Genomic DNA, 27621 nt, shown 5'->3' with positions numbered 1-27621 from the left:
GCACCCTGTAGACTCAGCCCTGTGAGACTAGAGGTTTCCCTCAGAAAGGAAAACAAGTGGGTCAGCGATGGCGCAGAGCATCCCTGGAGATGCATCTTATCTGAATTTGTCAAGAGACAAAGCTGCCATCATTTGTCTGCCAATGCTTCATCTGCCCCTCGTGTCCCTCCCAGCACTGCCCCCCGAGGCTCCTGCCCACGTCCCCATTCCCACGAGCCAGTGCGTGGCCAGCACGTGTCACAGCCGCCTGCGCCGGGGAGCAGAGGGTGGCCAGCTGCCGTGTGCCAAGGAACAAGGCTGCAGCCCTCCCTGTTTGAGCTTTTAATGAAAAATGACTGCACTGATCCTACAAGGGCAAAAGCTGTAAACAAGATGCCGCACATAAACAATCTGTCTGAAGAACCAGACAGCTTTTGGCATCATGAACTCGCTTTATGTAGCGGAATTGGCGGAGCTCCCCTGGGCAGACGTCTCAGCCAGATCCTCCGCCGTCTTCCCTCCTGCTGATCAGAGCCTGCCCCCTCCCTCAGCGATAATGCTGACAGCACTGCGACCCGGGACAGACAAAAGGATGCCAGAATCACGGTTGCTCAGATGACTTTGAATAAAACTTTTGCAATCAGTGCCTCGAGTCATTCTGTTACAGCTCAGGATGTCAGTGTCATTTTAGGTAAAAAGGGATGCAGACAAAAGGTAGTTTGCAGTCAGACAGCGGCCAAGTCACAGACTCTCCTCGGCAGCCTTCCTGGGGGCCTGAACCCGGTGACAGCCTGTGGGGGGCTTCGTGCCCCCAGCATTGCCCGGGCCTCGCGGCCGGGAGAAACCAGCACTGGGCCATGGGGCCCACTGTGCTGCCACCTCAGGCACCAGCACCGTTGCGCTGAAGGTCAAGACAAAAATATTCCAGCCCCCAGCTATGGAGGAAGATTGTAATCTGAACGCAAGGAAAGAAGAAATCACGGGGTATGGCAGGAAGAAAACCTCCGCAGCAAGGCTAACATCAGCGGGCGGCGCGGCTGCACCTTGCGCCTGCCTTCCCAGGCGGGCTGCGGGAGCGCCTGCGCTTTGTGAGGCGGGTCGATGGGATGGCACCCGCCAGGAGGGCTTGTCACGTCCCTGTTCATTAAAGAACGGGGATGAAAACAACGAGACAGCGGCTGTCTGAAAATGACTTGCCAGAGCTGCCACTGTACATCAATTTCATCCCTGGAGGTCTTTAAAAGACGTTTAGATGTAGAGCTTAGGGATATGGTTTAGTGGGGACTGTTAGCGTTAGGTCAGAGGTTGGACTCGATGATCTTGAGGTCTCTTCCAACCTAGAGATTCTGTGATTCTGTGATTCTGTGATCAGTCGTTTTGGCTTATTTCACGAGTACTGGTCAAATGCACAGTTCCAAAAATATTTTGGGGATATTCACATTGCTGCTGCCTTTCTCCCTTTCTCCCTGCGGCCGTTAGCCGTTAACCGTTAGCCCTCGGCCGTTAACCGTTAGCCACCGGCCGCCAGGCAGACCGAGGGTGAGGTGAGGCCGAGCCCCGCCCCCCGCCTGGCAACCCCGCCCCGCCCCGCCCCGCCCCGCCCCTCCGCCTCCGTCACCGGCCCCACGGGTCCCGCGAGAGCTCGCTGCCCGCCCTCCCCTTTCCCTTCTCTTGCCCACTTCCGCCCGCTTCGTGACGTCTCGCGAGACCCCGCGCCCGTTTCCCTGCTGCGCGGCGGCGACTCTCGCGAGCGGCAGGCGGCCTGGCGGGGCGGGGCGGGGCGGGGCGCGGCGCGGCGTAGTCTCGCGAGAGCTGCGCGGCCCCGCCCGGGCCCGCTCCCCCCCCGGCGCCGCGCTCCCCCCGCCGCGCTAATATGGTCGCCGGCGATGGACCCTGCCAGGACAGGTCAGTGCGGCGCCCACACGGCCGGAGCCGGCCTCGCCTCCGCCCTCTGCACCGGCGGCACGGGCCCGAGCGCGGGGCTGCGCGGCTGCTCGGCTCCTCGGCCGGGCCGCCCCCTGGCTCCCTGTGTCAGGCCGGGCTGCGGCAGCGCTGCCTCAGGCCTGCGGCGGGCCGGGGGCGGCAGCGCCGGGCCCCGCACCCCCCCCCCCTTCTCCCCCCCACCTCCCGTTGCCCGCCGCCACCATCTTGGGCCCCGCGGTGCTGCTCGCGGGGCCGGGGCCTGGCGGCGGGGCCCGTTTGGTGCCCGGCCTCTGCCGAGACAAAGGGGCGGCGGCGGCGGGGCCGGCGCTGGGTGCTGGGTGCCGGTGCCCCCCGGAGCAGCGCGGCCCCGGCCCGGCCGCAGCCTCTCTCCCCTGCCCCGCTTTGCGGCTCCTCCCGCTCTCGCTGTTCGCAGCCCGAAGGGGCTCGGAGGAGCGGCAGCGCTGCGGGCCCTTCGGCTCACTGCCGGTTGAACGAGCCCCAGCCCCTCTGTGAGCCCCCGGCCTTCTCCAGGAGGCGTTTTTCTCCTCACTTAACGTCTGCCAGGAGGTTTATTTCTGGTTCTTGCTCGCCTGTCATTAGCCAAGCGCTTAATGATTTATGCTTTGTAGTGTATCTGGCTCTTATCTAGGCTGGTAAGGTGCGTTTGTTCTGTCCTGTAGATGGTAAACTGAGACAATAAAGGTCAGACGTGCATGTAGGCTTCTGACTATGCTGATGACTTGCATGACCTGTACATACCTAGTAATATTAAAATTCCTGTTAGTCACATCTCCATCATTAGATGTCTTAATCCACTCGGAAGCTTTTCCATTCATGATTTACTTACAGTCCAAGAGGAACAATTGTTTTGGAAAAACTAGAAATAAAAATCTGGCCTTCTGTCAGTTATCACACCTTCCATTCTTTCGTATCTGCAACTTTTTCTTTTTTTTTTTTTTTTCAGGAAGCCCTTACCAGCCCGTAATTGAAGCATTAACAAACTATCCACAAAAGAGGTTCTACAATGTCTCGAAGCTTGGAGGCTCCAAGTATGGTAATGATGACTTTTAACAGTTGGCAATTAGAACAGTACCAGTAATAAACATGCACCACTTACTGCTGTAAAACGTTAGGAGATGCAATCGTGAATATGTGGGCTCTTAATAGGTATAGTTGAATGCTTATAATTTTATACTCTATTACTGCCTTGTGAAGCTGATTAATAGCTTAGGGCAGGGGGGATAATATTTCATGCAGCTTTTTTTCATCGAGGGAGAAAGTGCAGCAGGTATCACCAGAGTCTTACTCTAATACTACAGATCCAAATAATTTATCTTTTGTTAAAAAGTACTGAAGTAACTTGAGAACTGGAGTGTAGTGCTTCCAAAAACCTTTTTTTTTAATTACACCTTTGTCCTGTTTGTTGGTGTGCTAATTTCACCTTAACAGTATCTTCAGATAGTGGATAACTGTGTTTACTGGAATGTAGCTTTTACTGCAGTTGCTGGGGAAGGATGAGTTCTGGTGGTGTACAAACAAATGCTTAGTCTCAGCATGTCATTAGTATGCTATGTGTCACTAAGTGATATGTGCCAAAAAGGTTTTTATTGGGCGTCTGTCTGGTTGCCTCCTAAAAAATAGAAAGCATTTGTGTGTGTGATGGGGGGACGGTTAGAACTGCAGATGGGGAGAGCTATAGATCACTGTCAGCTGGAATAGGTTTTAGTCTTGCAGATAATCAAAGCTTACTTTCGTTATTTTCTTAAGCTTTCATGTTAAACTCATAAAATACTTAAACAAATAATATATTATTAGAGTTATTTGGGATTTTTTTTCACTTTTACTTTTTTTTTTTTTAAATCTGTGTTCCTTAACTAAAAAATTACCAGTGGATATTTCATTTTAAACCTGTATTTGACAGCAGTAATTACTTGCCTGTCCTTAAAAGGGAATAGATGGGAGCTTTTTCCAGGGCAACAATGGCTGCTGCAAATTTTGTGCAACAGCTTTGTGCTCTTGCAAATTCCGACTAATGTAATGCTGCAGTTAATCTTTCAGATAAGCACGTGAGAAGGAGGTAGAATGCTTCTGTTCATGGCTTTGTCTGAGAAGCAGCAGTAGTGTGGTAGCAACAAAGCCAGTCAGTTCTGCTCTAGTTTTTCTGAGCGTCCTTGTGGCTGGAGTGAGAATTTAAACAGAAGATACTGCTTTCTGTCTGGATGAGTGAGTAAAGCTTGGAGCAGTACTGAAAGTAGTTGGAGAAATGTAGAGAAGTAATGTAAACAGAATAGGATAAGAAGGCCTTTCTCTTCCGATGGAGGCTGATGTGCAGGAGGTGGAGGCTTCACGTTAATTGCATATTGAAAGCATTTAATTGCAGTGTGGGACAACAACTACTAAGGAATCCATTATCTGGAATTGTTCATTGCATTTATTGCTAGAACATTCATTTTGGCTATTGCTTGTTTGTTCTCTGCCTTGGGGCTTCTGACTATAATCTGACAATAAGTTAATCAGATTTCTAATGTAAATGTTAATTGAATTATTTGCCAATTTGTAAGAAAAATCCGATTTTTCTAGTGTTGAAAACATGAATGAGTTATGGGTAAAATAGTAGCTATGAAGACCTCAGGATGATGTAGGACAGGAGGGACATTGGAGATCTAGGCCCATATCCCTGCTGGCACTAGTGCTAACTGGGAGAGCCTTTCTCACTTGAGCTCCACCAGTGTGTGAGGATGGAGATTCCACTGCCTCTCTTGACCCTGTGCTTTGCCATCCTCCCTGTCACATCATCTTCACTGTATCCTATCACAGTATCCATTCCCACACCTTCTGACTTTTTTGTGCTTTCAGTGGGCACATCTCAGAGACTTCTCCTCCTCTGCAGTTCCTGTTAGGCTGTAGAAGACAACAGTTGGTTTGCTTTGCTTTCTCCTCTCAGAGTGAGCAAACCAGGTCTCTTACCTGCTCCTGTGTGACAGGAGCTGCAGCTCCATAACAGCCCTAGGAGGCTCTTCTCTGGCAATGCTTGGGGATGTGGCAGATCTCAACAAAACAGAGGCCCAAAGCTGCACACGGCTTTGCAGATACGACCTTACTGCTGTCTGGTGGGGAGAAGTAATCCCTCCATGGCTGCTACCTGGCCCAACATGCAGTTAGCTCTTACTGCTGCAAGGGCGCCTTGTTTATTGTTTGCAATCCAGGCAAAAGCAAAAGAGTTTGGTTCTGGTTATTTGGCTTTTAAGTGAAGTGGTGGCATTACAGCTGCTTCAGAATAGGTTTGGTGACACTTCTATATTATTTTGATTGACTTGTCTAATTAGACAACAGTAGATGCATGATGAGAACAGTCAGCAAATCCTGTACTGGTAGTCCAGAAGTTCATCCGCAAGTTAGGTTGAGACCACCAAATCTTAACTCTCTTGACTAAAACTTGAACTTAACTGTTTAACCCTCTTCTTCCAACTATTTAGTATTTCTCACTGTTACCAAGTCATTTGTTTCCTTGAATTATACTGAGAAATATGGTATCTGGAGGAAAATGTGAATTCATCTTTTTTGTTGTTTGTGGGGAATAGTGACACATACTTTTTTTCTACTTCTGCTTTTTTCATTTCCATTTCCAGTTCCCTGGACTTCACCATGCTAGAAAGCTGTTTCTTTCAATACCTTAATCCAGATCATAAACAAAGTAACTGAATAGTGAAATGTTAGCTGTAATGTTTTATGAAATATTTTTATGGCACGTGTGAGGATGGTTTCTGTTCTTTATATCACTGTTTATCAAAGACAAAGAAAATGATGTGACATTAGTTGCTTTTGGCTTGATGTCTCAAGTAATGATGAAATTTACAGGTCGGAAATATTTTTGGCATATTCTCATTGCTGTTGCCTGTCACCCATTCTGTTTGGTAATCCCGGCTCTAGATGCCTTGCATGCATCTCCTGCTGGCATAGCATACCTCTTAAGTGTCAGTGACTTAACACAGTGCAGTCAAGACATTGGTATCTTCTGTTCAAATTCTGTATGGTAATTCCTCTTCTGCAACGTACACACTCTGCAGCTCGCCTTTCCACATCTTACAACGAAGATCAAGCCCAAAAGCAACTGGACAATTGGGTTCCTGTAGCTCTCATTCTTCTAATCCCTAGCAAACTCGACCTCTTTAGAAATGTGAAATTGTAACTTAGCAAAACACAGAAGCTTAAGGCTGTTGCACTAACTAAGTCACTTTGCCTACCCTAGATGTTCTGCCTTATTCTATACGAGTGTTGTTTGAATCCAGTATCCGTAACTGTGATGGCTTCTTAGTGAAAGAAACAGATGCTATGAACATTTTAGACTGGAAGACAAAACAGAATAATGTTGAAGTGCCCTTCTGTCCTGCCAGAGTTGTTCTTCAAGATTTTACGTAAGTGGAGTGTGTGCTTACATGTGTGCATGAAATACTGTGAAATATCTGTGTAAGCTCACTGAGTAGTAGGTGTACTTCAGCTTGAAAATAGAAGTAGCAGTTAGCCTTTTGATACTGAAATAGCTCTTTCTAAATAGCTCATACGCTGCTGCTGCTGTTCAGCAGATATAACGTAATTGCATGTGATGGAAGAATAGGAGTCGTTCGTATGCTACCCTGGTTTTAGCACAGGTTGGTGAGGACGAAGCTGTTGGCCTACAAGAACGCTTTACAGGATAAGTGCCAAAACACAGATGGAAGTGACAGCATTTTGACTGTAGCCAGATGGCTGGCAGTTCATTGAAATACATAGTTTGTGCTTGAGACAACTGGAGATAACTATTGCTTGCTCCACAAGAACATGTAACCCAGTTCAAAGCATGAAAAATAGATATTTAATAAGTCTCTTAATATATTAACTTCATGTGATTTGAGTATGGCCAAGCTGAAAGGACAGTCCTTCAGCAACTTGCAAATATTAACTGCAGGATGTCTTGGTGAATCATTATCTAAGTGTTTGTGAAGAAGTGAGGAAATAAAAAAAATAAAAAATAATAATTTTATTAATTTTGTTTAGCAAGCAAAATTAAGAAGACTGATCTAGTACTGGGTTCTCCCTACAGTTCTGTACTTCAGCTACTCTTACCTGTGTAGTAACCAGGGTATCAGCTTCAATAAAATGCCGAGCTTCAGAAATGACAGGTTTTGTAAGAACATTAATACATGCTAACATATTAAAATGTATAGCGTGAACATTGTTTGCAATACAAGATTTTATAAAGTAATAAGCATCTGAAAATTATGTACATCACATTTCAGAAGCTTAGCAGGACAAAAGAGCAAATATAATTATTTTCTTTAAGGTGTTCTTATACTTTCTGGTATGTTAACCTAACGCATGCTGTTTGTTGTGAATTAGTATTAACTCCATTAAATTATAAAAATATTTGGACTTCTTTTAAAACTTAGAGAATAGAAAAACAGGGTTATATTGTCTGAAACAGAACTCAATAGGTAGATATAGACTTAGAAAGAAGTTTCTATATTTTAGAGCATTAATGTCTGATGTTACTGTACTACTTTGTTTTTTCTTCTCTAAGTGGAATTCCAGCAATGGTGGATTTTGCTGCCATGAGGGAAGCAGTGAGAAATGCTGGAGGAGATCCTGTGAAAGTCAATCCTGCCTGCCCAACTGATCTCACTGTTGACCATTCTCTGCAGATTGATTTCAGCAAATGGTAACACCTTATTTTTTTGAGGAAATACACGCTTCTATCTGATGCTGAGTTGTGGGTTTACTCTGGTCTTTGTATTGTCCTATCCCATTAAATCACTTGTTGTGTCTGGATCCCTGAAAGTAGACTTGATGGTAGCTGAAAGAGGACCAGATAAAAGTAGCAAAAATAATACTTTAGAAGAAGAAAGAGAATGGTTCTGAGGGGTTATAGATGGAGCTGACAGAATATAAATTCTGGGCAGGAGATTGCTGAAGTAAGCTAGGTCTGTCATGTTTTCCAGAAGATAATGCCTCAAAAATGAGGTAGAGTGTTTGTCATTTTTGCTTTGCACTGTTCTTACTGGTAAAACCTTTTGGTAGGTTAACATAATTGTAAGTCCTTTGTCGCAGCTCTGGAGGAACGTCTTTGCAGTCGGATGTATTGAAGGACTGTAATTTCAGCTCGTAAGTTATGACTGTGACTTCATGTAGGTCTTGATTTTGCTACAGATGAAAAACGGTTGTATAGATTTAGGGGAAGAGTGTACTTGGAGTCTGGAAAAGTATTAGGACTAGAAAACTGTCAGCCTGGTTTTCTTCTGACACACACACTGATGTGATGAAAACAGCCTGGGGTTGCCTTGTGGTAGAAACATAATGCTGCAGAAAAGGAAAACCTGATTCAGTGTGTGCTGAAGTTCCCTTCTAGTACCCTCCACCCCTAATCCTCCTTCATCATGGAGCCTTCCCAAAGGTGTGCAGAACCGTGAATTGCTTGTTCTTTGCTCCAGGCCTTTTCCCCTGAATTAACAGAATTCACAAACTGGGTATGGTTAATTTGGTTAGTGTCTTAGGAGAGTGGAAAGCATGTTGCATATGCAGTGTCAGTCCTGTGGTCTGCCTCCTTGTGTCTGAAGAGACAGTGGACTCAATTACATTTGGGCTAGCCTGAAATTATCAGCAAGACCAAGTACTGACAAGAGGTCTCAGTGTGCTGCTTTGTAATGATAAATCAGGTTTCTGTAGTTTCACTTCTGGAAAGCTTGCAGGAACTCAGCAGCTGCTGGCCTAAGATAAGAAACCCTTCCCTGCAGGTTGGTTTGTGCTGCTTTTTACAGCTTGTATCTCCGGCTGATCAGAGGCTCATGGACTAAGTTGGGATTTAGACAAGGTATCCTCTAAGACCATGCAGTATTCTGCAGTTAGATAACTACCTATCTTTCTGTGTTAAAGCTGCAGAAAGCAGTGGCTTTACAAATCAATGGTTTCGTAAATAATAATATGTAAGAAGTCATCCATCTTTCACAGCTGGTTTCTTGACTCTCATGGGGAAACTGAATATCCAATAAATAGTGGGTAGTGTGCCATATGGACTTCATTTTAAAAAAAAGCACGACTTTTGTCTTCTGACAGAGTTGATTAGAGCATAAAATGTATCTGAGCTTTTGAGAATTTGTATCAAAAAGCTTAATTAAATAGTAAGTTACATTTATTTACTTGAAAAAGCTTTGTCATCTTCCTTAATGGATTGTATGAAATGTGTATAGTACTACTGTAGAATAAGAAACATGCCAGTCCACTGCTTGCATGAGGCGCTGCCCACCCATTCCAAGTGTAATGCCCTAAGTTTAGCCTTTGCAACATGTTCTTTTTTTAAACATGATCTTTGATGAACGAATTGATGGAGTTACTTGTCTGGTGTTAATCTTTCAGGAAATTCATTGCAGTTCACTTAACTAGTATAGCGGGGTAATAACTAAGTGAGCTTAAGTGGTTAGGAACAAAACAAACCTCGTGTTTAAATGATTCTTCTATTTTATATTACAGTGCAATACAGAATACTCCAAATCCTGGAGGTGGTGAGTCACAGAAGCCGACGGCAAAGCTTTCTCCACTTAAAGTACAGCCTCGGAAGTTACCTTGCAGGGGTCAGACTGGCTGCAAGGGGCCATGTAGTGCTGGAGATTCAAGTCGCAGCTCAGGACAGTTCCCTGCGCAGATTGAAAACACGCCAATCCTCTGTCCTTTTCACCTTCAGCCGGTGCCTGAGTATGAAAACTTACTATTTTAATTACTTGCATCTTTCTGTGTTAGGTACTGCCAGGGACAGTTTAGAGAGACACGTCTTTCTAAACATACTTCTGTACTTCTAGTCACACATTCTGTAGACTGGTTCCAGCATCTAGAAGGTCTGATGTAGCAGGTTTCAGTTAGACTAATTAGACTAATTTAGACTAAATTCTTTAGAAGGATTTCAGTAAACAGTGCAGATGGCCATTTGTGTGACTCATGACTGTCATTTTAAATGACATTTTGAGACTTACCTCCTTTCCGTACAAGGACAATAAAGCACAGGAGCAATCCTGTGTAAGTTAGAAAGTAAATGTCAATGAAACATTGTTTCATGGCTCAAAGTAAATTTTCATTTCCCTATGGGAGCTTTGCAGTAGTTTTTGGCTCTCAGCCTACACATTACTTCTCTCTCTGTAGTCTCGCAGTCTTTCTGTCACTGAGTTGAAAGTCAGCATACATCCTGCCTTTGTGTAATGGCACAGAGGAAACTCATCTGTTTGTCTTTTCCAGATTTTCAATATTAACAGATCATTGTGTACTGTTCCATCTATGACAATTACATGTAATCATCCTTCTTTCAGCTGCCACCTCTTTTCTCTGATAGACTATTCAGATGTCTGTCACCTTGTGCCTGACAGGTGTAGAATTTAAAAGCTGATTGTCTTTGTTATTTTATAGATATGCAAATGTTCCTGCTCAGTGCAGGTGCAGTAACACAGAATTAGTGATGTTTTCAGCAATATTGATGTCTCTGGCAGGAAACCAGCAGTAGCATTTGTTAAGCTGAAGGTTGAATGATGACTGTCCCTAAGGGCTTTGCAAAACAATATACCTGCTGACCTTCTGACGCTGCAAAGAAGAAAGGAGGAAGGGTCATGATGTAAAATCAGCCTCTGGAGAACTGAGAATTTTTTTTTCCTTCCTGCTGTAAAACAAGTGTATTCCTTCTTTGTCCACCTTCTCAAAGCAGAGGTTATTGCTCTTAAGTTGTGGGTTATTCCATAATGGATAGCAGTATCTTAATATAACTTACAAAAGATAGTTCATGTTAAGAGACTGTACTAATGAGTAATCATGAACAAAAAGTAGTGCCGTAGAGGAAAAATATATGGAGGATAGTTACAATGTCTTAACATTCTACCCAGTTGCTAAAGGGCTAGTACTGAACATGGAGGGTGTTTTCCACATGAACTAGTGAACACCTTGATTCTTTACAATAGTTGAAATTTGATGTGTGCAACTCAGCAGAACATTAATTAGAGGAAAAAGATTCCTAATACTGTAGTATGTGCTGGGAATAGATCTTATTTTTTGAGATTAAATGCTTGAGGCAAACTACACCTAAAACTATATCTGTTCTCGGCACAGATTAAATCAGTTATTTTTGACTGTTTACAGACACTTTGCTGTAAGGAAGGAATTACCTTTGTTTTAATAAACCACTTCAAATTTTGCTGCAGGCTTAAACGAGTCTTTTGTCAAACAAGCAGAAATAACTTGTTCTTTTGTACTTTGAAATTATGGTAGTGCTTGTAAACTTACTGTCTTCCTAGGCCTGAGACAGTACTGAAGAATCAAGAGATGGAATTTGGCAGAAATAGAGAGAGACTTCAATTTTTTAAGGTATGTCTGTGAACTTCAAGCTTTGCGTGGTGTGTGTTTTGGTTGTTTTGAGATCTTGCTCTGTTCTCTGCTGGTGGTCAGGTTTAGATGATAAAAGAAATGTAGTAATTTGGAAATATCAGATGCTAATTAAATCCGAATTTAATATGTGAACAGAAAATTAGCTAATAATAGGTTTATGGCTTGAAATTTAAAATTGTTTAAAATTGTTAGACTGCAGAGGTTCTAAACATAGGTGTCACTTAAAGGGGAGAAAATATTTCTAATTCTGATTTGAAAAAGTTCACTATTTGATTGGTCTCGCAAATGTGAAGGTAATGGACAAAGTAGATATTTATGAAGCATTAATCTTTTAATGTGTTTTAATGAGCTCTGTGCTGTAGATCTCAATGAGCTTTTGAATAAAAGTTTGCTTTATCCTGTTGAAAATCTTATTGAAGTTAAAGTGTTGAACAGAAGCTGGTATTGAGGCATTGCTACTCTCCAGCTAGGCAGCCGTGCTAGTAGGCATTGTGTTTAATACAAGTCTTCTGTGGCATCAGCATCTTTTTAGTCACGGATCTGCAGGATTGGTATTTGATCCTCATCCACTAATGTTGTTTATGAATTCAATGCAGTGATCCAAAAATCTTTTCATATAAGGAAACTAGGATATTTTTCAGAAAAGCTGCAAATTAGCTTGAATGTTATTGAAAAGGGGAAACTGCCAAGCTGAATTTTGTTACAAGTCTCTGTGGCAGTTTCTTTTATATCTAGCATGCTGAGTTTAAGTGTAGCAAGACACTTCTCTAAATTGCCTGTTCAGTATTATACACAGATGTAAATCCTGAACTGCAATCTGCTAAATATTAATGGTCAGGTTCTGTTGTCCAAATATTAGTCTTAGTTGTGCTTGAAAATTAGTTGCATCAACTGGAAGTCAAGACTTTTGCCCAAAGCCCTGTTTTGGGAAGGCAAGTATGAATTATTGATGCAGCCTTTAATAGGAATTGAATTAATCGATTCAATTGCTAATCATTAAGGATATGTAGAATTCAGGGGGCTCATGTAACTCATTGACAACTGAGCCACTTATGTAATATAACAGTACTTGCTGTTTATCTGTTAGCTTTGTCATTTTAGTTGTTTAGTTCTAGTGAGAATTTAATAAGCCTTTGGAAAAAAAAAATCTTTCTCATTTTGTAAAAATCACAGTGGAGTTCAAAGGTTTTCAAGAATATTTCCATAATTCCACCGGAGACTGGAATGGCGCACCAAGTTAACTTGGAATATCTGTCAAGAGTTGTTTTTGAAGTTAAAGATTTCCTGTATCCAGATAGTGTGGTTGGCACAGATTCTCATACGACCATGGTAAATGGCTTGGGTATCTTGGGCTGGGGTAAGTATGCGAAGAGTAACTTGATAGCACTTTGAAAGTCATACTAAACTGTTTCCTACTGAATATTTCTGTCTCAAGCATGACAAATTGTCTTGAATTGTTCTTCAAAATGTTTCTTGTTTAATAGTAATCTCAGCTAATCTCATCAATAACTTGATGTAATTTAAAAAGAAAATAGCAAAAAAAAACTGTTGATACTGAAGTGCTTCTTGGACATGCAGTAAAAAAATCTAGAGAAAGGTTTCCTTCCTCATGGGAAATAAATTTAGATGCAGAGGGTTTTGTATTAGGTTGTGAAGTCCAGGAACTTCAGCAGTAGTCTTGCTCAATGTCTTCCATGTACAAATATTTATTGGAAAATATCTGCATTTCTTGCTGTAGCCTTTAGGCTTAACAGGAAGAGCTTTATTAGATTTTTAGAACTTAAAAATATTTAGTCTGTTACTTAAACTGATGAAAACCAACATAATATTCACCTTACAGGTGTTGGGGGGATTGAAACAGAAGCAGTGATGCTGGGGATGCCAGTTACTCTAACTCTGCCAGAGGTGGTTGGGTGCGAACTGACAGGCACAGCCAGCCCACTTGCTACATCCATAGATATTGTTCTAAGCATTACAAAGGTAAGAGTTCAATGCCTTCTCAAAGCAAGTAAAATGTGTTGTGAGTTCCACCATGGGAGAGGTTGAGAAGAAAATAAAATGCTGGGAGGAGTATTTGTGGTATACCTTTAAACATTCCAGTGTTTTTTCTCTGTAGTGGCTTATTTCTAAGTCCTTAAAAAAAAAAAAAAGTCTGTGCAGAGGAACACAGAGAAGCCTTAATTCCCTTTTTTCTTCTATTTACAGCATGTAGGCTTCTTCCCTAGCTCAAACTTCTTCTGGATACATTTTTTCTTCTAAAATCCTACTAGACACAAGGCCAATCTATAGTTATAATCTGGTATGACTGAAGAATGTATTTTCTGAAGCCAGGGTTTTGCCAGGGTGGCGCAGACTATCCAGATTTAGTAAATGAAAAGCTAGTGTCAAAGCATTTAAGAACTTTGATTGCTTTGAAAATATATTCTGGCATAGTGCTTTGAGAAGCATCTGTATGTTCTTGACTAAGAAATATGAAGAAATCTGCTGCAAATGGAGGTGTGTGTAATCATGTCAAGTTCCAGTCTAGAGAACTTAGTATCTTAATGGGGTTTGGAGGTTGTTTGTTTTTTTTTTTGCATATGTGGGACTTTGTTTTATTTCAGACAATCATGACTTGCTAATTGCATACTGTTGCAAGAAGTATTGCTTACATTATCTCTTGAGATAACAAATGTTGTTGTGTGTTCTTTTAAACAGCATCTTAGGCAAGCTGATGTTGCCGGAAAATTTGTTGAGTTCTTTGGGAGTGGTGTTTCCCAGCTGTCTGTAGCAGACCGAACCACAATAGCAAATATGTGTCCTGAATATGGTGCTATTCTGAGCTTTTTCCCTGTTGATAATGTGACATTGAAGCACTTAAAGCATACAGGTAAAGACGAAATTTCAGGTACTGGTTCATAGTAATAGTTTCAGATGTGTTAATGCACTTGCAGGAAGCTCCATACTTAGAACCCTGCAGAAGACCACTCTTTGTCTTGGATTTAACATACAAAATCCTGCCATACAATTACGATCCGTGTTGTGGGATATACTAAGATAAAATTTCTATCCTGTAGAATCTCATGGCTTATTTTGTCTCCATGTATTCCCCATATTTAAGTGAGGCTGTAACTTTTGCACATAGAACACTGGGGCATGGCAAACTGACTTGTCCTTGAGGTTTGCATCCAGTCTGGTTCATTTATCTGATACCTAATTTATTAACATTGTGTTGTTTTTGCTGAACTATTCTTTTGACTTTCAGAATCCTTGTTTTTGAAAGCATGTGTAAACTTTAAAGTATAAGAAAATTCTCATTTATATTTTCAAGAATATATGGAACATAAAATGGCTTGGGTTGGAAGGCACATCTGTATATGGAATTAATCCCTTAACCACCTGTAGAATCCTTACGAAATCAACATCTAAAATACTTCTTAAGAAGTGAAACAGCAAAAAACCCACAACATGTTTCTGACTTTCACAGTGATTTTTTTTCCTCTGAAAAGCATTATTTCAGTGACATTTGAAGCTAAGGTAGAAGGATGCCCATTCCTTATCAACATAGAGCAAATGCAGAAAGCCACAGGGTAACAAGCAGCAAAAGCTTATTGACATTAGTAAGCCTCTCTGAAACTGAAGTCTGTTGTTTTTAAGTACTAGTTAGAACATCTTTAATACCAAATACGCTTTGTCTGGTCAGCATAGATCAAACAAAACAGATTTTCTAGTCATTGTCAGTAATATGGAATATTATTGACTAAACACGTGATCTATCTAAAGTCTCAATAGGGGAAGAAATTAATGAACTTAAGGGAAAAATCTGTAAGTGTAGAGCTACAATTGCTAGTGTCGAGACAGCTTATTTTGTTCCTTGATCTAAGAGGGAAAGTTAAATTAATTTGAAAACAAATAAAGAATAAACAAAATGTGTTTTAATTCGTATGTCATTCTTGATAGCTCCTAGATGGTGTGATACAGAAGTGGTGTGCCTTGGAAAAAGGACTACTTTGGATGTTTAGGGATAATTTTAGATTGAAACAGTCTCAATTTCTGAGAGCTGTGTTTTGTTTTTATATATTTGACTTTCTCATGTTTGTATTTACTAAGGTTTTGACAAGGCCAAGCTTGAAGTCATGGAAGCATATCTTAAAGCTGTGAAGTTATTTAGAAATGATGAGAGTTCTTCCAGAGAACCTGAGTATTCCCAGGTACGCTTGAAATGATTTGTTTTCTATTCGTTTGTTTCTCTAACAAGTAACAGCGGCTGATTTATGTATCTCCTGCTGTAACTTGTATTGGTTTAATGAAGTTGTATTTAACTCACAATTCTAAACAGGGCATGTTTGCAAAATTTGGGTGGGGGTAGGAGAAAGGGGAAATGATGTTCATTCCAATGAAGAGGTACGTATTTTAATTCCTGTCACTCCCAAGTAACTGTGCAAGTCTTAGGGATGGTAGAAAGTTAGGGGATAATGTTTAAAGCAGTTTGAAGAAGAACCTTTTAAGGTTTGGCTAGACAACATGTTTTTACCCCAAAAGGTTGGACCAGATGATCTCAGAGGTTCCTTCTAACCTGGGCTATGATTTTGTGATTTCTATGATTTTGTGATTGATAGCCTTGTACAGTGAACCATCTTGAAAATGGAAGGCTAGAGTTTTAATGTCTCAGAACACTGGTATTTTAAACAAAACATGTCCTGGGTGTCTCAAAGGAGTGTATTAAATAACGTGGAGCTGGGATTGATTAATGCATGCTTCTTTTCTTTCTTTTTCAGATAGTGCAAATTAGTTTAAGTTCTATAATTCCATATGTCAGTGGCCCCAAGCGATCCCAAGATAGAGTGGCTGTTAATAACATGAAAAGTGACTTCCAAGCCTGCTTAAATGAAAAGGTTTGTACGACAGATGTACTCTTCGAAAGGTACTATAATCCACACAAGTAAATGTTGTTTACTACTTGCACACCTACTGAGCCCTAGTTATTACTATGTGAACAGATAATCTAAAGATATTATTTTCTTGCTTGACAAACATCCCCAGGGTAGAAGCTGGTAAATTGTAGGCATGTTCATCACGAACATAATATTCAAAAATCCTTATTTTCACGATTTATACCATACAGAGGGAAACTTTAGTAATGAATAGTGTAAGCCGGGGAAATGTTTTAATTTTTCTTTTTTTAAAGAGCTGCATTTTACTTAATTTCCTAAGCAGAATTACAAGAGGAAGAAGTCCATCTTGTGTTAAAGGAGATGCAGAAAGACTTAGAAGATTTGAAGCTACCTAGTGGTCTAGGTTTTAAAATTCTGTTTCATCCATCTTAACTTAGCACGGAACTTTTTGCTTGCAGCGTAATTTGACGTCAGAGGAAGTTATTTCACTCTTAAATTGGTATTTTTGGTTTGCAGTAAGCATAAGCATCTAAGAACGTAGATAATACAGAAATGCATGGTCACTTTTAATATTGCTCATTCAAGTTAAGGGCTAGCAACGATATTTGATCAGAAACATTTCCACTTAGAAGTTCCATCAAAATTCTTTGGCTTTAGCATTTCTGGCTTGTAATGAGGTATATAAAATGGAATCATCAGTTGTGGTGGGGAGAGAAATCAGAACAGATTATGGATGACGGTGCTGCAGAGCTGGAGGAGCTAGTTTGCATTTAGTTATCCTTTTCAAATTAGTCTTAAGTAGGCATCTAATTCAGAAACAAGCATTATATCAAATGAGATATATTCTTAATATACTCCTAAGAAACTTAAGGAACTGTTCTTTTGTGCGTAGCAAGAAATATGTGACATCAACCATACTTTGACTGGCATTTGTTCACAATTGTTGAAAAGTTAATGTATCTACAAAGAAAGGATAAGACTGTTATATGTATGGCAAGTGAGGTGTGTGAACTGATCCAAAATCTACCTAAGGGTTCCTAATGGGACAGCTGATTATTAGTCTGAAATGGGTGTTCACTTGGTCAGGCTGTAATGTCATAATTAATATATAATATTTGCTAACATATTTTTGTTATCTAGACTGGTGTTAAAGGGTTTCAGATTGCAGTTGAGAAACAGAATGACATTGTACCTGTTCAGTATGAAGGAAATGAATACAAGCTATCTCACGGCTGCATTGTCATTGCTGCAGTAATCAGCTGTACCAATAATTGCAATCCATCTGTCATGCTTGCTGCAGGTATGTTGTCTGGTAGCAACCTGATCTTAATGTTGTGCCCATGTTTACACGGCCTTTACCTTCATTTTCGTAGGTTTTCTGTAATGACTTGAAGGTTTCAAATGGTACACTTCTAGCCTTAAAATTCTATGTTCAAGAGGTTAGATAATGCGAGATTTTCTTCAGTAGTATGATCTCAAAATTTGTCATAAAGTAGTTGTAATAATAGTAATTCAAAAATATTTCTATTTGGTAGCATTTCAACAGGTAACCAGGTTTAGTGCTACCTTCAGGCAGATGCCCATTTTGACACAAGTTGGTGCAGAAGGTGGGCTTTGTCATAGATAGTAATAGCTTGAACTGCATGCTTAGCAGCAGAGTCTGGAAGGTAAATCCAGTTTGCTGAACAATTGCTCTGTGCCTTAACAGTTAGGTACTATGTGTTATGTCTTTATAAGATGCATGTAATTTTCCTGGAACGGTTACATCTTCTCAGGCCTTGCTTTGTTTCCTTTAAGATCCCTTGTGGCTAAGGCAAGTTTCACTTTGAAGCTGTGTGACCTTTATCAGTAGAAGAGTGCTGTACTGATGGCCAGCTAGAACATGGGAAATATTTTTGTTATAGAAGAGAAAATGGACATCTACAGAGCAGGAATGAGAGATAAAACCTGAATGATATTGTTACAAATAAAGTAACTTTATTCAGACAAGTAGTTACTTTAATAAATTGGAGGTCCCCATGGCCTTTTTTATGCTTGGTTTAAATAAGCTAGCATCGTGTAAATGTTATTTTAAGGGGTATACAAAACATAAACTGTCTTTTTTTTTTTTTTTTTTTTTTTTTTTTTTGTCTTGTAGGACTTCTGGCCAAAAAAGCTGTTGAAGCTGGCCTAGTGGTAAAGCCCTACATAAGAACAAGTTTGTCACCAGGCAGTGGAATGGTTACGCATTACCTCAGTTCAAGTGGAGTATTACCATACCTCAGTAAGCTTGGGTATGTTTTGATTCCTGTTCAATTTGTAATTTCAGATAAATAGTTCACATGGGTTCTTGTACAGGTTGATAACCATGCTTGCTAGTCACTTTGGGATGGCTAAGTCTTAAGCTTGCTAGTCTGTCATTTTAGCTATGTGTTTATTTAGGGTTGTTTCACTCAATTTTATTCCCACCTTAGAATTGTGTAAAGTTTTACTGTAGCTGAGCTCTGACTTTCAGTAACAATCTGCATATGTGTGAGTATCTTTCTTGGGATGTACTAGTTCGTGTATTTTGAAAGTGGAAGCTGGATGTATATTCTTCAGGGCAGTCTGTTAATATTCAGCCTGAATTGGCCTTTTCATACTTTCGTGGGGTGTTTAGCATGCTTTTGGTTACTTTGTAGAAATAATAGTTAGATTAGGTTCATATTTCTCTAATAGTGCCCAGCTGTGTGCTAAGAGGAACATAACTGCCTTTGCTTTGCCAGTATTTAAGGAACTGAAACCTTTTGAGGTATTTTATTTGATTAACCTTGATTGGTTACAAAAATTTTCTTGTGTCAATGAGATGCAATGTCTGCCATTAAATTCCTAAAATGCCTAATTAATAAAGGGGAAGAAAAATCCTCTTAGGGACGACTAATAAAAAAAATGCTTTTTGCTAACAAACTGCTCTTAATGATTTAATGTACTTCTTGATTTTTTTTTTTTATTGTAGGTTTGAGGTTGTCGGTTATGGGTGTTCAACCTGTGTTGGAAACACTGCTCCCCTTCCAGAAGCCATCAGGAATGCAATAAAACAGGTAGAGGTCCAAGGCTTGTTGAATACAGAACTTGTTACAGTGTTGAATGACTAAGAAATACAGGAATCTATAAAGAAAACTTTGTTCTTGGTTTGGACTTAGTAATATTCTCAAGCCTCTGCATTTCAGAGGGAGACCATTGATTGGTGTGTAAAATAAATGTAACGTGGTCTTCATAGCATACAGATACAAACTGTAAGATAAATACATAGGAGCTAACCTTAGGAAGAATGTAATGTGCAAGGAGTTTTAGGAGTTATGTCCTGGATTGATTTGAACCAGCGGTGTCCAAATAGCTGCAACACTTTTCTCCTGTGAAATAGAAGGAAGAGGTAACAAATTAGACAGGAGTTCACTGAAATGACTGGAGGACACATGAGAGTTGAGAAGAATCCTTTTGATGGTAGGAGGAAGAGAAGGGGTAGCACTGGAGAACAAAGTGCCTTTGTGTTGAAGAATTAGGATATCTTTTTGAAGTGGAATGCTAAAAGCACATCTTAGTCATCAAAAAAAATAACACAAGCTGTTGTAGTACTATGAAGTCCTGAAAAGTTACATCTGGATCTGACTTTCAGGGTGATATAATTGCCTGTGGAGTGCTGTCTGGAACAAAGAACTTTGAAGGACGGCTCTGCGACTGTGTCCGTGCCAACTACCTTGCTTCTCCACCGCTAGTAGTTGCTTATGCTATTGCAGGCACTGTTAGAATAGACTTCGAGACTGAGCCTTTGGGTAAGTATTTCCATATGTCTCATATTTCTAATGCATATCTAGAAGAAGTTTCCTCCTGTGCATTTCAGCATAATACAACAGGATATTTGAAGAGAATGCACAGTTACATTTGATGTTGCTAGCAGCTAAAACAAAACATCCACTTAACTGTTTCTTAAATTCCTAAGATTTTTAAATTCTTCGTCTCTGAAGAGCTGAGTGTATGTACATATATTAATATAATGTGTATTAATAATCTAAGTATTTTGCTTCAAAATTGCTTTTCTGTTTAAAACCGTCCCCAGGCACTGGCTTTAATGGCAAAAGTATCTACCTACGAGATATTTGGCCCACCCGAAAAGAGCTACACACAGTGGAGGAAGAGTGTGTGATATCATCCATGTTTAAGGAATTGAAAGAAAAAATGGAGGTAAGAATGGTCTTTTGTTCTAAATAACTTAGAGGGCATTTCATTATAGTTTTATATTCCAGTTGAATGTGATTGGAATTGTCAGTTATTTCTATTATGCTAAAGGAGGATTTGACTGATATGGTTACCTATATACTACAAGTTACCTTATTGATATTATTTCATATAACTTAAAAAAAAAATAAATCACCGAAAGGTCTTTGCTTTCAGAATGCAAAAAGACTGTAAACAAATTCCTGTTCATTTTGGTTACTTTTATATAGAAGGGAAACAAACGATGGAATTCACTGGAAGCGCCTGAGTCAGCTTTATTTCCCTGGGATTTGAAATCTACTTATATCAGATGTCCTTCCTTTTTCGATAAACTTGTAAGTACATTGGATCTACCCACCAGACTATATGCATTAGATTTAAGTAAGGGAATAGCTGTTCCAGTAAAGCTTTGATGTGTAAGTATCAAATTTGATCATCGCTAATACTTGTCTTCTAAATATTGTTTGTATGTTTGGAACGAGGGGAGCCTGTGCTTTCTCTTCATATGTTGCAGATGCCTGTTATTTCTAAAAGGCTCTTAGAAGAAAAATGGGAGATATCCATCTTGTTCAGTTCCCCCTCATCACATTTCCCCCTTCTCTTTTAGGCCAAAGAACCAGTTTCACCACAAGCAATTGAAAATGCCCATGTCTTGTTGTATTTGGGAGATTCTGTAACTACAGATCACATATCCCCTGCTGGAAGCATTGCAAGGAGTAGTGCTGCTGCGAAGTATCTGACCAACAAAGGGTATGTTTTTTCATATTAAACAGCTCTGATTATATCAGAGGATTGCTTTACAAGTCAAATAACTGATCATCATTGTTGCTTGTCAATATAAATACCTATCTGCATCAAGTAGAGATTGTACATGGTTAAGCAAAATAGTAATTGCTACTGGGATTTATAAGTAATCACTTATCTCGTGGTCCTGTCTAGCGTTATATCAAACAACTGAGACCTACTGCAAGAGCTCCTTGTTATAACTGTTAAGGTAACACCTGCTGCCAAATACAGGTCAAAGCAAAAATGACTTCTTAATTTACAAAGTGTGATCTTATGTGAATGTGAGGTTAGAGACTACTCCTGTTATCAGCCTCAGGAAGAGTCGGATAGATGTGCAGAACAGATCAGAAGTTCGAGAAGCATGTATCATTTGAGAAAGTGAAGCCTTGTCTTACAAATGTAAATTTGGTGCTTTAGCTTATTTCTGCATCAAACAGCATCTTGCAGTGGTAGTACTGGGTGCCTTTCATCTCTTCTGAAATTCTGAAGAGTCCATGTAATGAGATGCTTATCTATTCAGTGTCACAACTCCATTGAGTATTTTGGAAATTGTTTTGTACTATATTGCGAAGATATATTATTAGTATCAGTGGAGCATGACAAAATAGTACCCTGTGGTGTGGACTCTGTTTTTAACTTGTATTCAGTCTGAATGAGTAGTATTAAAAGAGAATGGATGTTTGCTCCTAAGATGGTGGTTTGATTTAAGAGTAAAGCTGTCATTCTGGTGCAATATTTATTGATAAACATGCTGTTAGAGGTGAGAGGATAAGTAACCATGCTTTTTGTAAGATAACTCCTGTTTTAAATACCATACTGTTTGTAACACTTGATAATGAAGTTACAGAAAATGCATTTAAAATTTCAGCTTTCATGTCGCAATGATTTGCATGTTCATTATATTATTATAATAGTATCATAATTAAAACAATTGCATTTGTCAGATAAATAGGTCTTTACCTCTTGTGCTGATAACTTAATGTTTTTGAGATGCTGTGATACTTAAAATCATAGTATCGTTCTAAATAAGGTAATCTTTGAAATGACTGATTCCCTTTTAAATGTTTTTATTGTAGACTCACACCTCGTGAATTCAACTCTTATGGAGCTCGAAGAGGTAATGATGCTGTGATGACAAGAGGTACCTTTGCAAATATCAAGCTTCTGAATAAGTTCATAGGAAAACCAGCTCCTAAAACAATTCATTTTCCATCTGGACAAACGGTAAAAATATTTGTTTTTATAGATACTTTAAAAAATGTAATACGAATTTAGAACTCACTCAAATTATTTCATTTTGTTATTCCACAGCTAGATGTGTTTGAAGCAGCAGAGTTGTACCAGAAAGAAGGCGTTCCTGTAATTATTTTAGCAGGAAAGAAATATGGACTAGGTAGCTCAAGAGACTGGGCGGCAAAAGGACCTTTTCTACTGGTACTGCTGGTTGTTTTTTGACGGCTGTGTTTTTTGGTGTTTTTTTGGTACCTTAAAAGAAAAAATAGCTTTGGGTATAAATTTGTTTAGAAACTGTCTCCAACCTCAAATATAATGCCACATTTTGTTTGTAAAAATGTAAGTAATTTCTTTGCTAGAACTTTTGTAGAAGATCCTTTGTGGAAGAGTGACTGGTCAGAGGAGTAAATCTGAATTTCATAAACATGTAGCTTACAAACATGTAACTTAGCATCCTAGACTCCAGACATTGAGGTAGAATATTTATCTAGTGTTGGACTCTGTTTGGTTTCTATAGGGATTTTACCATCTAGCTATTATAGACTAATTCCTTGTAATATTCGTAATATATTCGGAGTTAGTCATTCTTGCACAAGTCCGGAGTAATAGAAGCAACTACATTGCATGTGGGACTTTCTCCCTGATAACTACAGCATCGTCACTTCATTCTAAAACTGTTTCATACTGTATAGGCCTGCTCCAGCTTATTTGCTTTTGGCTAGCTATAAAGCTAAAAGATGTTACCTACATACAGGACTCGTACAAAGCACTCTTCTTCACCTTGTATTGCAAGATTTTTTACATAAATTATTTGAAGCTTGCTTTTGTATTTAATTTTAACTCACTACTGTACTGAAATACTAAATTTTGTGTGTTTTTGCAGGGTGTTAAAGCTGTCCTGGCTGAAAGCTACGAGAAGGTCCATAAAAGCCAATTGATTGGAATAGGCATAGCTCCACTTCAGTTTCTTCCTGGGGAAAATCCAAATACTTTGGGTCTCACTGGCAGAGAGCAGTTTTCTATATTGTTCCCTCCAGAGCTGTCGCCTGGAATGACTTTGGATATTAAGGTATTTCTGCAGTATTTTTTCAATTAATTTCTTACTGAACGTGCTCATGATTAATTACTTTCTGTGCTTTCAGTCCTGATGATTGGAGCAGGAAAGAGTATTTGATCTTTGAAAGTAAACTGATACTCTGGCCTAAAGTTTGACCTAGTTATTGAAGTTTACCGAAGTACATATAAACATATTAGGTAACAAGCCTTCCTTCTATGCACTCCTTATGCAGCCTGAAATCCTTGATTTTTAATTTTTTAGCATTGCTTTCCCCCTTTATGGGCACTTTGTTAGGGTAGAATTGAGTCTTAGCTCATTCAGGTTCTTTGAAAGACAAGAGTGAAACTATTTGAGGAGGATTCAGCTTTCCATCCTGTGTAAAGGATCTTTATGGTAAATATAATCTGTCATTTTAAGGAAGTGGCTCTTTGTTGTTATGGGTAGTGTAGTAACAATATATAGCATGTCCCCAACTGGATGGAAGCTGCTAGAGTACGCTTCGTTCTATTCCCAGAAGTCTCTGTTCTGCAGTGACAGATAATCAAATTGAATTTGCTTGTGTTAGACAAAACTTGGGGTTAGAATACTAAGAATAAGCAAGGGGAGGTGAAAGGAAAACTCTTGATTGTGGTCTCTTTGTTTTTATTTTGAAGACAAGCACTGGAAAAGTGTTCAGCGTGATTGCCTTGTTTGAAAACGACGTGGAGATAACTTTATACAAATATGGTGGAAGTCTAAACTTTGTGGCTCGAAGATTCTTATAGTAACTACTGACTCTATGGGTACCTTGCATTAACTGGTAATCCTGAAAATGCCTTGTGTGAACCCAGGAATCTGTACTGTGGAACTGCAAACAGTCCTAGTGTGCTCAAAGTTACTTCGTCCATGGATGTAAAAGATTGTGAATCATTGTAACTGCAACAAGATCCTTCCTGATTTTAAATAATATTCTAATGGTGCTATTAAACATTGCTAAAATCAACATGTGTGTTGTGGCAGAGAGCTGTAAGTATGGAGGGGATGTTTTATGAGACCATTTTGTAAATAAACTACACGAAATCCGAAACTGATTGTGCTGAAGATTATTATGTAAGTTTTTCTGCAGTTGTTTCCACTTAGTTTTTGCACCTGTAAATCTGTGTACTGCTGTTTGTTGGTTTAAGGGTAGCAGATGGTATGAAATGGTAAAGGCCAGACATTTTTTGGCATCAAAATCTTAGAACAGATCTTCAGTTTTGAATTATCTGCTCTTTAAATTATGGGCTGAGCAAAAGGCAGTCCACAAGGCGCACGGTGTCCTGTATGATAGATCATGATTTACCTTATGGCATTATATCCCTTACGGATTTTAAACTGCTCACACCATGAAGTACTGTGTGCTGGAAATATGAAGTTTGCATGGGCAACATCTCTGCATTTAAGAAAATGCCCACGATGTATTTTGTTCATGCTGATCAAATATAGCACCCTGGCCTTTTGGTAAGCTGCAATTTGTCATGTCTACCTTAAGGTGTGCAGTTTGTCCTTTATGCCATCAGGTTTTTACTGTAATGTTTGATATCATTACCCAAAGTACTTCCCTTTAGAATTTTAACCTTTAAAAAAGTTTATTATGACTGTTTAAATTCCTCTGCTATAAACACAGCATATATCTAATAAATTCTACTTGTCAAATGTTAACTAGCTGAGATAGCCATACAGCCTTTTACTGCTTTCTAATATGCTGTTAGTTTGCAGCTCTTCTGAACAAGTATCATATTCCCCAGCTGAAGATCTCTGGATACCGAACAAATTGGCTCTTAGCCACTGCAACTCCAATAAATGTAATTATCAGTGTATTGGTGATTAAAAAAAATAATCCACTGTGTTTAATAATGTTAACGAAAGATGCACAGTTTCTGCATAAGCGTGTTTGTTTTTATCACTGCAATAATCATTGATTTTTCTAATCGGTGCAAGTGAGTCTTTACAGATAGCTTCAAGATAGCTATTTCTGTGCTCCTATATCTTGAACAGCTTCATAGTACCACTTATTATTATGCAGAGAGAACTTCTTTTGAAGGGCAAAGCTGCAATAACTTGCCTATAACTTGTCGAGATTTTGCTTTTAGGTTTTTGCTCTTGATAAACATTGTCTTAAATGTCAAAACTTGTAAGAGGAGTACATTAGCTTTACTACATGTGCTTTATTTAAATTTATAACCAGACGCTAAGCCAGCTGACTTGCAGAATAAGATGCTATTTAAGGATTTGAATGGTGTAGGTGTGACATGCCTAAAAATATAAAGTAAAAAACCTGACAATTATATCAATACAGTATAATTTCTGGACAGTTCAAATGCTATGTTCCATTTCTTTGGCATAATTCTGATATATCTTCTTATTTTACTAGCCAAAATTCCTTAAGGTTTGAAATTCTATATGCTTCACTAATTTGGCTGTTTTTCTTTTAGTTGAAATGAAAAAAACAACCAACATTCCAGTGACTCATACCATTGGTGGGTACTAAATCAATGCATTTTTGAATACTGTATTCATTCAACTGAATGCTGAATGAGTGTTCTGTGGTATGCTTTTGGCTAATTTTATCAAGAGTTAAGATCTTATTTCTTGTATAACAGCGTCTAATACTTCTTTTTCAGCTCAAGGATATATTCTTAATTGAAGAAAGTGCATGTTCATTATTGAGGAGCAAATAAGACTTTAGAGCTGCCAGGTAATGATGCCTCATGCAGATGATAAATGAAAATACAGCTACCAAACTCTTGAAAAATTTTTTCTGTAACTGCTTATGCTTGAGTGGGATGCAGCTCCCACCCTCTCTAGTGCAGTAATACTCATTGCTTCAGACGGAGATAGTGATCCAAGCCATTTTAAGGTAAACCAATATTGTGAAGTTATGTGCAATTTCAAGGGCTGTGACTTATCCATGAGTTATTGTCACCAATAAAAGTAGTCATCTCTTTTAAGAGACTTGATGGCTTCATTTATCATAGCAACTACTTGAAATCTGCTGCACTCCTATGCCTTAACATCAATGAACAACAGCTCAAAGCAGAGATGCTGTTAACCTTGAGGCTTATGCTGATAGCATCTCAGTCTCTTGTGCAGACTGATTCCTACCCTTAGGATCTGTACGTATGAAGTGTAGCAGGTGCTGAGAGGGACAGTGCTGCTTGCGTAGCCATCTCCTGCTTCTTGCGTGGTAGTGAACTGCCAGTGAAGAACCCTTGTGTGATTATCCATGGCAACGTGCCTGTCCCTTCTCCCCATGTGCAGCAGTGAACATAACAAAGTCCAGGTCAATAGCTCAGCAGTGAAGGAGGGACATTTGACTTTGAACATAGTGCTAGGAGCCTGTGAGCAACAGTGAAGTTTGCCTTCTGGCAGTATACAATACAGTCTGAGGATTGCTGTGATCACACAAAAAAGCATTGTTCAATCAGACTTCATAGCATCTTAAAACATAGGAGGAAGTGCTCCTTTTTGAGGAAGTGACTGTGTTAGATGTATTTAACCTAGAATTCTGTCTCCAGTTTGATTTGGAGAAGAATCTATTACAGTTTTTCTAAACATTTACTCTGTGCCCTTCCCCCCCCTCCAAATGACAAAACTTTGGGATAGTGTTGATGTTTATACACTTTACACTGAAGTTTAAGGACATGAAATTATGTATATTGATAATATTTAAGTGACTGCAAATCTGTCTGCTGTTTAAAGCCAACAAAACAGTCATAAGTTTTAAGTTCAGTAAGTATTGTATAGCTGTATCTTACAAGAAGTTCAGTTGATGACAATTGTGCATAAAATGTTACTGATGCTGTAAATTATTTTTAATAAAGAAAATTGTATCACAGTTCTTGTAGTTACCATCTATTTTTAATAGATCATGTAGAATAAAGTTTAAATGACACTAAGTCTGAAAGTGCAGGGTGAATAAGGAAAAGGGTATCATGCATCAGTGTAGTTTTCTCTTTAGGAGTGTCTCGTGGTTTTCCAAAGCATGCTTAATCAGTTTAGAAGAAGGCTTCCTCTGTCAGCTGAGCTCCAGATATCCCTCTGGTTATTAAATCAAATGACTAATGAATAATCTGCTTATTTTTCTTCAGGTAAATATCTACTTCAATTTAGAATGTAGATCAACCC

At 39.4% G+C, this 27621-nt stretch overlaps 1 protein-coding gene and 1 long non-coding RNA gene across 4 annotated transcripts in view; one reads left to right on the top strand and one right to left on the bottom strand.

The window, feature by feature from the left end:
- Positions 1 to 1639: 1639 nt before the first annotated feature.
- On the top strand, positions 1640 to 24541 carry IREB2 (iron responsive element binding protein 2). 2 transcript variants are annotated; one of them, XM_084531832.1, is made up of 22 exons: positions 1640 to 1884; positions 2867 to 2956; positions 6152 to 6317; positions 7460 to 7597; positions 9403 to 9624; positions 11202 to 11271; positions 12466 to 12649; positions 13133 to 13272; positions 13990 to 14161; positions 15382 to 15482; positions 16050 to 16166; positions 17307 to 17466; positions 18304 to 18439; positions 19141 to 19225; positions 19801 to 19957; positions 20242 to 20366; positions 20630 to 20734; positions 21007 to 21149; positions 22262 to 22409; positions 22497 to 22619; positions 23302 to 23487; positions 24129 to 24541. In XM_084531832.1, exons 1-22 carry the CDS (start codon positions 1866 to 1868, stop codon positions 24237 to 24239), a joined length of 2898 nt encoding a protein of 965 aa, XP_084387958.1. In that variant the 5' UTR covers positions 1640 to 1865; the 3' UTR covers positions 24240 to 24541. The 2 variants fall into 2 exon arrangements, with proteins under 2 accessions (XP_084387958.1, XP_084387959.1); XM_084531833.1 differs by lacking the exon at positions 1640 to 1884 and adding an exon at positions 2414 to 2560.
- Positions 19093 to 27621, bottom strand: part of LOC311442532 — an 11693-nt gene continuing 3164 nt past the window's right edge. The window contains exon 2 of one of the 2 annotated variants that reach the window (XR_014696712.1): positions 19093 to 19537. This is a non-coding gene — a long non-coding RNA (uncharacterized lncRNA). The remainder of the gene's footprint in view (positions 19538 to 27621) is intronic. The other variant, XR_014696713.1, reaches the window with a different exon arrangement.

The sequence above is a fragment of the Aythya ferina genome, assembly GCF_964211825.1.
Source record: "Aythya ferina genome assembly, chromosome: 11".
Classification (NCBI taxonomy): Eukaryota; Metazoa; Chordata; class Aves; order Anseriformes; family Anatidae; genus Aythya; species Aythya ferina.
The sequence above is the reverse complement of the archived record's forward strand: the minus strand, read 5'-3'. Positions and strand labels throughout refer to the sequence as shown.

Bases quoted from the DNA above. Each gene is read 5' to 3' on its own strand.
- IREB2 (XM_084531832.1), top strand. The intron at 9,625-11,201 runs GTATGAAAACTT...CTGTCTTCCTAG, and splicing joins CACCTTCAGCCGGTGCCTGA to GCCTGAGACAGTACTGAAGA. The intron at 15,483-16,049 runs GTACGCTTGAAA...TTTCTTTTTCAG, and splicing joins GAGAACCTGAGTATTCCCAG to ATAGTGCAAATTAGTTTAAG.